At 45.1% G+C, this 13,328-nt stretch overlaps 1 protein-coding gene and 1 long non-coding RNA gene across 4 annotated transcripts; one reads left to right on the top strand and one right to left on the bottom strand.

The window, feature by feature from the left end:
- Positions 1-6,698: 6,698 nt before the first annotated feature.
- On the bottom strand, positions 6,699-9,435 carry SAT1 (spermidine/spermine N1-acetyltransferase 1). Of its 2 annotated transcripts, XM_053971682.1 has the most exons (6): positions 9,156-9,434; positions 8,975-9,026; positions 8,807-8,890; positions 7,541-7,642; positions 7,415-7,455; positions 6,699-7,211 (listed from the first exon to the last, which is right to left on the bottom strand). In XM_053971682.1, the coding sequence occupies exons 1-6, from the start codon at positions 9,219-9,221 to the stop codon at positions 7,041-7,043; spliced, it is 516 nt and encodes a 171-aa protein (XP_053827657.1). In that variant the 5' UTR covers positions 9,222-9,434; the 3' UTR covers positions 6,699-7,040. The 2 variants fall into 2 exon arrangements, with proteins under 2 accessions (XP_053827657.1, XP_053827656.1); XM_053971681.1 differs by having other exon boundaries at positions 8,807-9,026; positions 9,156-9,435.
- Positions 9,436-9,617: 182 nt separating this feature from the next.
- Positions 9,618-12,779, top strand: LOC128803622 (uncharacterized). Of its 2 annotated transcripts, none has more exons than XR_008435781.1 (2): positions 9,618-10,200; positions 11,700-12,779. It is a non-coding gene; the product is annotated as an uncharacterized LOC128803622 (long non-coding RNA). The 2 variants fall into 2 exon arrangements; XR_008435780.1 differs by having other exon boundaries at positions 9,618-9,989.
- Positions 12,780-13,328: the final 549 nt, after the last annotated feature.

The raw sequence follows: 13,328 nt of genomic DNA on the forward strand, positions 1-13,328 counted from the left end.
CTGCCTGGGAGTGAAGCAGGGATGTCTCACTATGTTAAGCTGTGGGGGTGAAAAGTGCTTTGGCTTTTAACAGCAGAAAATAGCTTGCCGACACCAAGCCCAAATGGCAAGTAAAGGAGCTCTGGAGTTCTGAGTCCCTACAGGACTTCTGTAATCAAATTTCAAATTGTGGTGATGGCAAACCTGGCATGCAAATACACAATGATTTTATTACTTTGTGCTGAGAAGGTAATCAACTCATGCCTATAAATCCTGAGTATTTGCTTACGTAATTTATTTTTGTTTTCCTTTGGGATGTTTTAGCCTTGTCCTGACTTCACTGTCATTTGGACCAGCTGTACTTTGTAATGTAGTGGACTTTGGTTTATCACCCTGGTTTACAGTCTGGCAGCTTTACAGCTTTCAGAGGTATTTAGTTACATAAAATGGGTGTGCTTTCTTGCCTAGCTAAAGAATAGCCACTATCCCTCAAAATTTCAGCTAGTTTTGGTTTTGTTTATAACTGGATTAATAAGGTGTTATTTCTTAGATCCTAGCACTTGTTGCTGCCTCCATCTGCCAGTTCTGCCTGCTGTTCTTCAGCAACAAATAATTCCTGCTCCTACACCACCAAACCCAAGATTAGTACTTGCTAATCCATTAAGTTATGGCTAATGACATCAATGGGAGGTAAAAATAATCCAGAAATTATTAATGTATCCCAAGAATTTGCCTCTCAGACTTCTGATTTTGTGAAATAAGTCTTTCAGTTTGTTCTGATTACATTCTCTGGAAAGAAAAAAAACCTAAACTGTCTCCCTTGATGCTGCTTCCTCCGTTGTGTGTGTGACTTCCTGTGGCATGCTGTGGTCAGCCCCTGCACCTGGCCTCCTGCACTGTCGCAGATCTCTTCTCCTGCCTCCTTTTTAATTTACATTTTCTGCCCCAGTGGCAAAGCTACACCTCTGTGTGGAGGTTATGACCTCTAGGAGTGATGAATACAGAGTCTGATCCATCTCTCTACATTAACTCTGAAAAAGGCCCATGTAGCTGCAACTGTAGCTAAAACACACTGAGGCAGTGGTTGGAAATGTTCTCCTACATTTGTGCTAGGCTGTAGCAGGAAGCTGGCTGGGGGAGAAACCCAAGTCCTATCATGTGAACTGATTGCAAAAGGCATGAGACTGCAGACCAAAACTACGAGTCTTGTTTCCTCCTGCACAAGGTGTGTGGTGGTGTTTGTGTGTCGGTGACTCAAGGGGCCAAATCTGGAAGTTCAGGAAGATCACAGAGAGCTCAGACTGGAGTTTGCTCATTATGAGAGCAATAAAGAAAGTCTGTTCAAAGGTACCTCCACAGTGGTATCTGGGTGTCCAATTATAGTAACCAGTTTCCAAAGTCTCACCCTGCATTTTTATCAGAGTGTTTTGAAAATAACACTGCAATATCCAGTTACTTGGAAACACTGATGGGCTTTCATGTGGAAAGCTACTGTGTCTCTCACGTTTTTTTGCTGTGTGGAGGAAATTTTCTAGTAGGAATTCCAGGGATTCATGTCTCATCCCTGCACAGTGGGTTCCTGGGAGGTGATTCTGAAGATGTAAACCCACCTCATCACACTGTACAGCAAACTTTCAGGAGTGGATGGGCGCCTAGTTTTGTCTTACGAAAACATGTTATTGTTAGTCTGTTTTAGTCTGTGGCGAAGAGACTTCCTTTGAGTGGATGTGGTCATCTGACACCTGCTATATCAACAATTGAAATACGCAAAGTTCCAAACAAAATAAACAGAACTATTTACCTGAGAGCAGTTTCTGAACACGGTGTTTGCTTTCCATCCTCACAAGCTAATTATCCCCTGGAGCTTTTTGTTTCTTGTTTTAGCCTGGAGTAAATCTGTGAAATGAAACTGAAACTGCTTTGAAGATGAAGTTTCTTTCCCCTCTCTCACTATTTTCAATTGAGGTGTGTACCCATACTTTATTCTGTTATCAAACACAGAGTGTTTCTGATTGCAGAAAAAGTCAGAGCTCAGCAGGGCAAGGCCTGAGGGTCGGGAGAGGCACATCTCCCAGTGCTGCACTGGTGCTGGGCTGTGCTCCCGCCCCAGAGCTCACATCCACTGTCCTCAGCCTCACACCCTCTCCTCCACAAGCTCCCTGTGGGGACAAGTTTGTGCTCCTGATGGGTTCTGAAGCCCTCCATCAAGGTTGTTTTACCAAAAAACGTCTGGACAGGAAAAAACGTTCTTTTCTCTCTTGGTGAGAGAAAGAAGAGTCTTGGGGAGGAATCTTGCCTGGATGGTGAAGTTAGAGCCTGCTTTGACTTTGCAGCAAGATTAAACATTAGCAGGAGGCTCGGTGCAGCTGAGGCCTTCCTTTGAATTGCAGCCACATCTCTGACCCCCGAGGTAAAAAAACAAAAAAACAAACAAACAAACAAAAAAACAAACAAACAAAAAACCAAACACCACCACCAAAAAAAAAAAAAAACAATTAAGCAATCCTGCCCAGGCAAGCAAAACAACCGAGTCGTTGCGTGAGGTGAATTGTTTAAACCCGCAGGGTGGCCCCTCGGTGCTGCCATCCGTCAGTCCGTGTGAGGCCCGGAGCTCAGCTTCCGCTCCCCGAGGGACGCGGAGGGAGAGCCCCGGGAGCGAGCGCTGTGGGGAGGAAGCTTGAGCAAGCCGAAGGAAATAAAGCTTCTGCTCAACTCAAAGAAAGGGAGGCACGACACACACCCTTGGGCTGGTCTCCAGCCCGAGGCAGCGCAGCCTGGCGGGGAATTAGGCCGAGCTTTCCCGAGTCCCGCTCCGTACGGAGCTGGCGTCTGCCCTCAGCTGACAACTCGGCTCCCCCGGGCCAGGCTCCAGGACGGGCGACTCTCCCAAGACAAAACACCGAGCAGGAATGCAGTAAAGCCCCCATATGCTTTTTCACAGGAAAAGTTTGCAGTGGCTTTTTGAATTACATCGACATCGAAGGCTCTTTATAAGATGAGGGGAGGGGGAAGGGTTGTTTTTCTCACATATATTTTGTTCTAACTTATGTAGACAAAGCCAGCCTCCTTCCACGTCGTCGCTATGGCTACAGCTCGGATCATTGTGCAGGAGCCTGTGAACAGGAAAAGGCCAAGCGGAGAGGGGGCGGCGAGCCCGGCGCTCCCTCTGCATGGTCCTGACGCATTCTCCGGCCGCAAGTCTGTCCAAGGCCACCCTTCTGTCCCCACCCGATGGGAATGTGGAAACTCTGCCATTGCGAAATGTTCCGCTGGCTGGCTCAGCGTGAGGAGAACTTCCCGGGGCATGAGTTTGAGAGGGAGAGCGAGGAGGAGCTTTGCGCCTCGGCTCCCTGGAGATGTTATCAGCGCTGTAACACTCGCTCCCTAACTCTTCCCCGAAGGCAGGCTCGCTGCAGCAGGGGAACAGCGCAACGCTGGCTGACCCGCAGGGCACACGCCAGCCCTGTGCCCCTGCTGCGATGGGCTCCCACTGGTGGGACACCAGTGACCTGCTCAAAGCCAGCTGGTGTGGCTCAGCCCCCGTCATAGGCTGGCACTCAGCTCGGCGATGTGATTGTGGTCCTGGAACCGAGGAAAGTTACACCAGGTGAGATTTCTCCAGCACCTAAAGCCACAGAAAACACTCTGCTGTATGTGTCTATTGTAGTTCCAGAGGCACTTTGGTCCTCCCGTAGCTTGAGGAAAAGTTACTGAGGGAATTTAAAATTGGTCTGTTCTTGACCCACAGCATTACCACATCACTGTTGGATGTTATCAAAACTGTGAGAATACTTCTGCTGGTTTTAAAAAGCTTGCCTAATAGTAGGATTTCAGCAAAAGTCATATCTGAAAGGTTGGTCTTTGTATTTCCTTTCACGTGTGAACGTTTAAAATTATCCCCACTGGCTAGAAAAAGTCTTCTCATTTAGCACTGCCTCACTTGTTTTCTGTGACTGCCTGGGAATCCATTCCATCAGAATTCATTTAGAAAATGCAATGGTAAGCCACATTGGCAGAAGACAAACAAGATATGATAAACAATTTTAAATTGATTGAAAATTTGACTAAGCTGCTTACTTTTCTAATTATGATGCCTAATTAGTTAGCTTGTTCCATTCAGTCATGCAGCTTTGATAGCTTTATTGTGCTCCAGAAGTCTGGGGCCTGAGATTTAAGCAGGCCTGCCCTAGATATCTAATGAGCTGTTAATTTTAAAATAAAACCACTCTTAAACTACTCTGCTAGCAATCACCTTCTGGTCTGATAAATGGAGCCAGAGCACAAGCTTAAAATAACTTCAAAACAGATTGAACTAGGACTGAGATGCAGTAGGTATAAGATGCTATTGAGAGTAGGTATAAGATGAGATTGAGATTGAGATGAGATGAGATGAGATGAGATGAGATGAGATGGTTAATGTAGCTCAGAGAATAATAAATGTAGCTCAGAGAATGGTATATCTTCACCAAGGAGAAGATATAGCACCCTGATGCTCACTGAGAACTGCTAGAGACCATCTCCTCTTTCCCAGTCTGCCTCCATCACCAACTCTTGGGCTGCTTCCTTGGGTATGCTTGTTCTCACTTCTTTTGGCTTCCCGAATTCCAGAAGAGAACAGGCTCAGCAAAGGTAGGGAGATTTGTAGCCTGGCATTTAATCTTCGGCCAAGCGAGAAACACAGATTTCCACTCCCTTTGGACAGAAGGATTGAGCCTCAGGCTGCTGTGTGTGGTATGAATGCTGCCACAGCAGCTGAGGTGCTGCACAGATAGGGGCAGTCCTGGAAAGGGATGTTTCTTATGCAGAACATGCATGACCTGCTCAATCAAGGTAATTTTTGTGACAGATTCCATTCTCAGTCCATCTGGAGTTAGTCCAGATAAGCACTGGAACCATATCACAGAACCACAGAATGGTTTAGGTTGGAAGGGACCTCACAAGCCATCTCCTTCCAAGCTCCTCCATGGTCAGGGATGTCACCTACTAGACCAGGTTGCTCAAATCCAGCCTAGCCTTGAATGCTTCCAGGGATGAGACATCCACAACTCTGGGCAACCCATTCCAGTGCCTCACCACCCTCACAGTAAAAATTTCTTCTTACTAGCTAGTCTAAACCTGTCTTCCTACAGCTTAAAGCCCTCTTGCACCTGTGAAAAGTCTCTCTCTAGCTTTCCCCTTTAGGTACTGGAAAGCTGCTGGGTCTCCCTGGAGCTTTCTCTTCTCCAGGCTGAGCAGCTCCAACTCTTTCAGTCTGTGTTCATGGGAGAGGTGCTGCAGCCCTCTGATCATCTTCACGGCCTCCTCTGGACTTGCTCCAACAGGTCCACATCCTTGTGATGCTGGTGACCCCAGAGCTGGATGCTGCACTCTGGGTGGGTCTCACCAGAGTGGAGCAGAGGAGCAGAGCCCCTCCCTTGACCGGCTGCCCACAGGGCTTTGGATGCAGCCCAGGACACAGTTGGTTTTCTGGGCTGCAAGTGCACATTGCCAAGACAAAGTTGAGCTTCTTGTCCACCAATCCCCCCAAGGAAGAGCTACCTTCTGCTTTCCTCCAAGAGCTCCTGTATTCTTTATTAGTGTTCTCATTCTTGAAGCAACCTCTGACAGCCAAACCTCACACCTGGGCAGAGCTGGCACACTGCTGACTACAGATCAGTTAAAAAAAAAAAACAAAAAACAAAACAGAAAATAAGAACAGTGTCACGTACAGCTCTCTGCTGGCTCTGGGCAGAGTGATACCTTATTCTTACAATTAGTTCAGCATTTCCCATGACTCAAACAGTCACTGCCCACTACTCTCTAGGATAATGAAATATCTTCCATGTGACACAATTTATGCAGCAACCAACGGGTTTAAAACCTTGTTTTATTTACACCAGTTTATGTTACAAGGCAGCTAAGTCTCTTCTTTTCTTTGAAGTGAAAGTAATGCTGGCCAAAAAAAAGCCTTTTTATTGCAGGGTTACCAGAGAGGAGAGCAGCACAAAGTTTGCATGCATCCACTTTCACCATAACCTTATGGGAAGTGCAAACACAGTACTGCAAAGTTGTTAATTTGTTTCAAAGACAACTAAAAAACTGATGAGCAGCATTGTTTTCCCTGCTACTGTGCAAAGGCTAAAAAACAGAGGTTTTAGCCTACTGGTTTCCTACTGCATAACACAGCACTTACAGCTCAGCACAAATGCTGAACCTGATCTGAAATCATGACCAGAAACACATTCCACCTGAAGCATTCGAGTCACAAAATGGAGCTTTTTGCGTGGTTTGTAAATATACTTTCATTTCACACAACCAGTTGAACCAATTTTTTGATACTCAGGCCTCAAAAGCACACTAGGATGCATCTTTCCCTTCAAGGCTATGCCCTTCCAGCTGAGGTGCTCTGCAGGCAAGTGGAAGTTCCAAGCTCTGGACTTTCTGGGACAGCTGTCCAAAGAGCAGCAACCTAATATAGGGATTCCAACCATACCTAAAAATATAGGTCACAAGGCAGGATGCCCTGTGCCACCAAGAGTTGATCTCAAACTCTTTCAAACAGTTAGGTGCTCAGAACCTTGCCACCACGTCCCACAGGTACCAAGTGCCTTTTTATCCCCCTGGGAGACCATAGTAAATCATTTAACTTGTGAGAAGGCTGATGTCAAACCAGTCTTATTAATCTGCATGTTATTTGACAGAAAACTTTATGTGAGAAATGAAGTCAAAACTACTAGCCATGAAGTGAAAACACTATTTTATTTTTATAAAAGGCAATAATTAAAACAAACCCTACCAGTGTGTACACTGTACACAGTTGAATGACACTTACAAGAATGAAGTCTCCATATACAGGGATTACAAGCCCACACTGGTAAAGGATGCACACAAGCACATACTGAACTTCACAGATGCCTCAGCTCCAGATCACAGTACCATTACTCTATAACCACACCTGCACTGCCATTATTAGCATCCACACTACTTTATTCCACTACAAACTGTACATACACAGAAAGCAAGAAGTTTATTCAGAGAGCACATATATTCTCAGAAAACTTTTTTTTTGCTGGAATAATCTCTCACTCTTCTGCTGCCATCTTCAAGAGATACTTCTTGTCAATCTTGAAGAGCCTCCAGCCCTCCTCAGTGGACAGATCTGAGGCACCCCTTCTCTTGTAGAACCTGATGGAAGGTTCATTCCACTCCGCAACGAGGAAGTGCATGCTGCTGCAGCGGCACTTCACAGCCACCTGCAAAGCCAATGCCACATGGTCACAGCCCCAGTGACAACCAGCCAGATTACTCAGCAACTGCACACCACCACAAATCATTGAGTTCATTCCAGGAGCCACTGCAGCACTTCTCAGCTTACCAGACTCTAGACAATGTTTTAAGCTGTCTAGAGTCCAGCCACCTCCTTTAATTCTTGTTTAGACTTATCACTTAGACATACCTGGCTCAAGTTCTTCAGAATTTCTGACCCAATACCAAGTCCTAAAAAACCAAAAAACAAGAAGCTTAAGTTTTAAATCTACAGAAGCCCTATGGGTATTAACTCATCTAATTCTGCAATAGGTACCTCTGTACTCAGCCATCACATAAAAATCTTCAAGGTACAGCAGTTTTCCAATCCATGGATCATAAGTGAAGTAATACATGGCAAAGCCCACAATGCATGTTTCTGAAACAAAGGGTGTAACTTCAGCTAGTCAAGAGTTTACAAGGTAAAAATACTAAGTTTTACATGCATGTTTAAACATACAGATTTTCTGGGACATGCAGACATTTGAAACTAGGATACAATTAAAAATTAAGTTTGCAAATAAGCACACAATTGAAAACACAAGTTCTGACAAATTTGTGTCAGCTTAATTAAAAAAAAAAATTGCTCTGTCCATACCCTGAAATCCTCAAAAGCACTGTCATAGTAAGTGCAAACATGGCCTTTTTCTACAGAATAATGCACACCCTACTGATTAATTTCCAGTCTGGAAGACAAGTATTTTACACAACAGCTCACAATCTAGATGATTAGCTCTGCTTCCTTAGGAATAGTCTGTCAAACCCTGGAAAACACTCATCTTTGCATGTATATTTCTCAGTAACTATTGTGCCAGAAGGCCTATTTACAGGCCACCTTTACAGCAGCATTTCAAGCACTTCCACTGAGCATCACGCTGTTTTCTTTTCCTTCAGCACCAGGAAGTCAAGATAAGTAAAGCTGCAGCTTCAATTGCAACTCTGTGGCTCAAGAGAGATGAGAAACCAACTCTTCCAACAACAGCCCACTCAAACATAAACCCTGAGTATTTTAACTACATCTACCGTAACACTCTGCACATACTGTAAGAGAAGCGTGCAAACAGGTTTCTGCCATCTACTGTGTCTTTGGTAAAGGTTTGGGAATAGCACTTGTCCCTGTAGGCCTTACCTCATATTATGATCATCTACTTTATTGTGTAACGGATCTTTTAGTTACCTCCCCGCCCATCCATGTACACAGAAGGGCCATGTACATGGCGAAGCTAGAGACTGTAACCTGAAGATTGGGGACAAATTAAAGAAAAAAATGTGATTCAACAGAATTACATAAAGGTAAGTCAGGGTCAAACAAGAAAAGCCATTTAATAATTGGAGTCAAGCACATTATATTATACCTGATCTCCCATGTTTTCAGGATTAGCAACCACTTCAGCAGAGTATCACTATACATGATTGAATTTTACCAGTTAACCTAGTCCTCCTACCCCAGTCCACTGGCAGAACCTCATCTACAATCACTAATATTAAGCAAATGATGCTTCTCTGTATTTAACGTCCAAAAGTAAGTATCAGGAAGCCTCACCTTCAGACGACCACTGGTCTTTTGGCACTTCTGCAACCAGACAGTGGTAGAAAGGGTGCTCGCCAAAACCATCCTCAAGCAGCTCTAGAAAAGCAGAAAACACACGCACCTGAGTCACAGGCACTGTCACTCGGCTGCCAACCGGGTGACCTCGTGCAGCCTCCGTACCTTTCTCAGTTAGCACCACCTGGTCCTCCATGTCCTCGTATTTCGCCAGTTCCTGGAAGAGAAGGAGGTTGTGAGCGACCTCTCCCCGCCCTCCCTCCCTTGCGCAACAGTTTGTTTTGCTCCGGCACCGGGCAGCGCTGCCCCCCCGCCACGCCGCCGCCACCCCGCATCCCGCCCGCACCTTGATCAGTCGCAGCAGGTCGGGACAGTCCTCGGGACGCGCGGCGCGGATGCTGAACGAGGCCATTTTCGGCGACGCTTCCCCCTGCGGCCCCCTCGGCTGACGAGTCCCCGGTGTGTGAACAGGAGGAGCAGCTGTTTCTTCATTCGTGTCCCGGGCGCGGCGGCCACCTGCGGTCAGTCAGGCTGCGAGCATGTCCCGGCGGCGTTCGGCTGCTGGCGCTGTCGGCTCGCTACCGCGGCTTCCCCGGCTCGGCGAATACAGCCCGTGGCCTCGGCCGCCTTATTTAAAGACGTCCTCGCCCCGCCTTTCCCGACCATCAGCCAATAGGAGCGCCGGCAGTGCTCGCCCTCAGCCAATGGCCGCGCCCCTCTCCGGAATGCTGCCCGGGCCTGCCAGCAACAGCTGCGGCTGTCTCGTGACTCGCCCTCCCTTGCCGCGCGCGGCGCCCCCTGGCGGGGCTGGGCGGCGCTGCAGGGAGAGACCCCGCGGCTCTCCCTGGGCGGCGGGACCGGCCCTCAGGGACTCGCGGCAGCGCCCGCCCTGCTGCTCCCGCACCGCCGGCCCTGCTTCTCCCGGCCCCAGCTCCTGCGGGACCCCGAAAACCGAGCCCGACATTGCCCTCAGCTCGGGGCTCTCCCTGCGCGGACGCCGTGTGAGCCGTGGCGCCGCCCTGGCCGCAGAGCGCGGGGCGGCGCTCGGGGCAATTCGTGCACCGCTGTGAGGAGAGAGTGAAAAAGAGCCCCGGTGTTTGCGGGAAACGCGGAGCAGTGATCCGGGTGCGGGGGAGCGTGTCTAGCACAATCCCGGGCAGGAGCGTCCCTACGGAGAAAGGTTCAAACCACTGAAGTTTAACCTTGGGGTTGGCACACGCACGTTTCCCAGGCTGGCACACGCACCGTAACCTGCCTGACTGGAGGGGAAGGGGTTGTGCTGGGAGAAGCACGAAGGAGTGAGGTTAAAGCAGGGGGATTTGCCAGTAGTCTGCCGTAAGGGAGGCTCCGACGCCATCCCGATGGAGGTATGGATGTCACTGAGGAGAGAGGTGGGTGTGATGAGGAAAATTCCATCTGAGTAGATGCAACAACATGACTTTGTAGTATGAAAGGATGGAGGAATTATCCTCAGCCCTGTGCTTCCTCTGGATATTACCTAGAGATACTGCTGTATGCTGAGGAATGAGCTGGATCATGATCTCGATGACCATGTGGTCCATGGACCTACAGCTGGGCCACCCAGAGAAGTGCAACTCTTTGCCATATGTGTGGTTTTCTTTTCACCGTCTTCTATTAGCTGTGCCACTGTCATGTACATTCCTAGATATTGTAAAGGGGCTCTTTATCTTATCATTTAGCGTTATTTGATTTGTTTTAAGAGTGATTTGGGGTATGGGAAGATTGTAAGTCATGCTGCTGACTCTCACAACACACCCCCATTTTTTCATGTATCCAACAAGCTACAAGGTTGGCCTACATTTAGACAGAAGGACCAGCATGGAACATGATACTGCAAGAGGATTGTATAAAGAAGTGTGTATAAAGTGTGTGTTCGGGTGGCTGGTGTTAGCACACAGTGGAAAGTGCCTGAAGGCCTGGGAGAGTAATTTAGGATTTATGCAAACACCCTAACTGGCTCACTTTACCCTCTACTGGAGCAAGAATAGAGATGCCCAAAGAACAGAATAATTTTCATATCACTAAGCAACTGCCAGTGACTAGTAGTAGAAAAGTTAAAATTTATTTCATGGGTTGTGAGTCTGAAAATCCCTCAGGACAGGGCATTTAGTAGGGAGACTGAATCTGAATAAACTACCAAGGAACAGACTCTGCTTAACAACATACCTTTAATGAATACAGATATTTTCATTCCCTAGAAATGATTAGACTGGGATCAGAAGTGGGAAATACTGTCTCTGTGAAAGACAAAAGCCTTTGTGTTGTCTCAACTCTCTTTGTTTTGCATTTCTTGACAAAGAGGAAGTCACACTATCAGGAAACCTACTGCTGTGTAAAAACACAAAGTGCCTGGTTTCTTTCTTCTCAAGTCAGAAAAGTCACATGATTTAGAAGTTGAAGTCTCAGCAAAAAAAGACCCAAACATTTTCTCCCTTGACTGTTTTTGAAAGTCCTGCTTTAATTTGCTCAGAAATATGCTGATATTGTGTTGCTCGAAATAATACAGTTCATTTGATTTAGCTTTCAAATTCACAAGGCAGAAAGAAAAATATTTTAAAAATATCATGATGTGTCAAAAAAAGTTTCATGAAACAATAGGAAATGCAGAGAATTTAGTAAAAAAAAAAAAGAAAATTAAAAATAGCTAAGATATCTAGATCTCAGAGACTATAGGACTATAGTATAATTACTCAGTTATGTATTATTAGGGGTATTTTTCTAGAAAAAATAAGTTTAATAAGAATGCTAAGAATATTTTACAAAAAGGTTCGAAAAGAACCTTTAATTCAGTTTGTGAATTAATCAGACTGATTTGGCATGTGTTTTACAGCTTCTTCCTTTTGTCTCTGGTCTGTTTGTCTTTGAGCAGGTTTCATGTCATCTTGACATAGCTGAGGCCAATGATGAAATCTTTAATGACCCGCACAGGGCTTGGATTTTATCCTTCAGTGGTCACAGCCTGTTGATCTGCCCTTCTCTCCATGGAATGAGTAATGGCAAGTCTCCTGAAAAAGATCAACATTTTTAAAAATTGTTTAAATATGTGTGCTGGCAGGTGGCTAGCAAACGGGTTTAAGGCAAACCAATGTTGAAACAATCAGTTATAATGAAATATGCACTGAAGTCTGGATTAGCTCTTCTGTACCAGCCAGCAGCTTCCATGTGGAACCTGCTGATTGTGAATCCATCTGCATTTCCAAGAGGGTTGGACTTTGGAGTTTGAGAAGGTAAAATGCTTAGAACTATTTCAAATGTGCATAATTCCTATTATTCTTACTGTATCTTCCCCTAAATATTATTCATAAGAGAAACAGAAAAATTTGTGCAAAGTAGCAAGTGACACTTTCTTTTTTAGCATGCAACAGGAGCTTTTATAAACAGCTGTTAATAAAAGCATGTGTTAATAAGTGCATGTAGTGATTGAGGCAAGTTTTCCCCACATCCTGCCCAGAGATGGAGATCTTTTCTAGTCTGAAGATACAGGAAATAGCCAAGCCAGTTCCCCCAGATCCTTTCACGGCGATGCAACTGAACAATTTATTCAGAGAGTTATGGGACCCCATCTGCACTTGTATCAAAAGCATGTTTTTATTTGCATCTAAATTTTCTAATGTTCTCTTTGCTTGAAGGGTGGACAGAAAGGCTCAAAGAGGGCACCAACTTTCTTTCTTTACTGTTCAACTAATCAAACTCTCTTCCCCTGTTTTAATTTTTGATTTCCTCCTTTGCTAGGAAGATTCCTTGCATTCCTGTATGAATGACTCTTTCATGCCTAAGAGGTTCTCTGTTTGTAATAAATAAGAGGAGAAGGAGAAAAAAATCCTTATTCCACATTAAAATGTAGTGAGTTAAGGACTTTTTTATTGTACTAATAAATATTTCCAAGTATTTCAATCCAAGGTGTATGTCCTGCCAAATCTCTGGAGCAAAATACAGAAAATGCAATTAATATTCAGTGTTGACCTGTAATTTTTCATTATTTTGGACATTTGGGATTGTCTTTTTGTTTTCAACTGAATGTTTTCTTCCTAATCCTTAAACCTTGCGTTGATATTTATGAATTCACAGTTGCTTCTGATGTTTTATTCAAGCCACTTAAAATTACAGTTTATCAGTACTAGGCTGTACATAGAAAAAATATTAATCTCTGTCAGAATAGTCCAAATACTAAATAAATACTGCATGAGCAATGCTCAGAATTCAGGGCAAATGCAAAATTAACAGTTTCATGTGATAAGCTACATGAATTTCTGTATGCTGGCAATATGCATCTTATTATCTTTGAAAACATATTTTAGATCATTAGAACCCTATTCCTGCAGGCCTGAATCCAAAAATCATCTATATCATGTGTGCAAATGATTTGGGGTATAAAAGTTATAGAAATAAATGTTGGGAAAGAATCCAGACAGGCCCCAGTTTTGGATACAATAGAAGTATTGTATCTGGATACAGTAGAATTGGCTCTGATCCTGCAGTGTACTTAAATCGGGGAAAT

The sequence above is a fragment of the Vidua macroura genome, chromosome 2, assembly GCF_024509145.1.
Source record: "Vidua macroura isolate BioBank_ID:100142 chromosome 2, ASM2450914v1, whole genome shotgun sequence".
In the NCBI taxonomy this organism is placed as follows: Eukaryota; Metazoa; Chordata; class Aves; order Passeriformes; family Viduidae; genus Vidua; species Vidua macroura.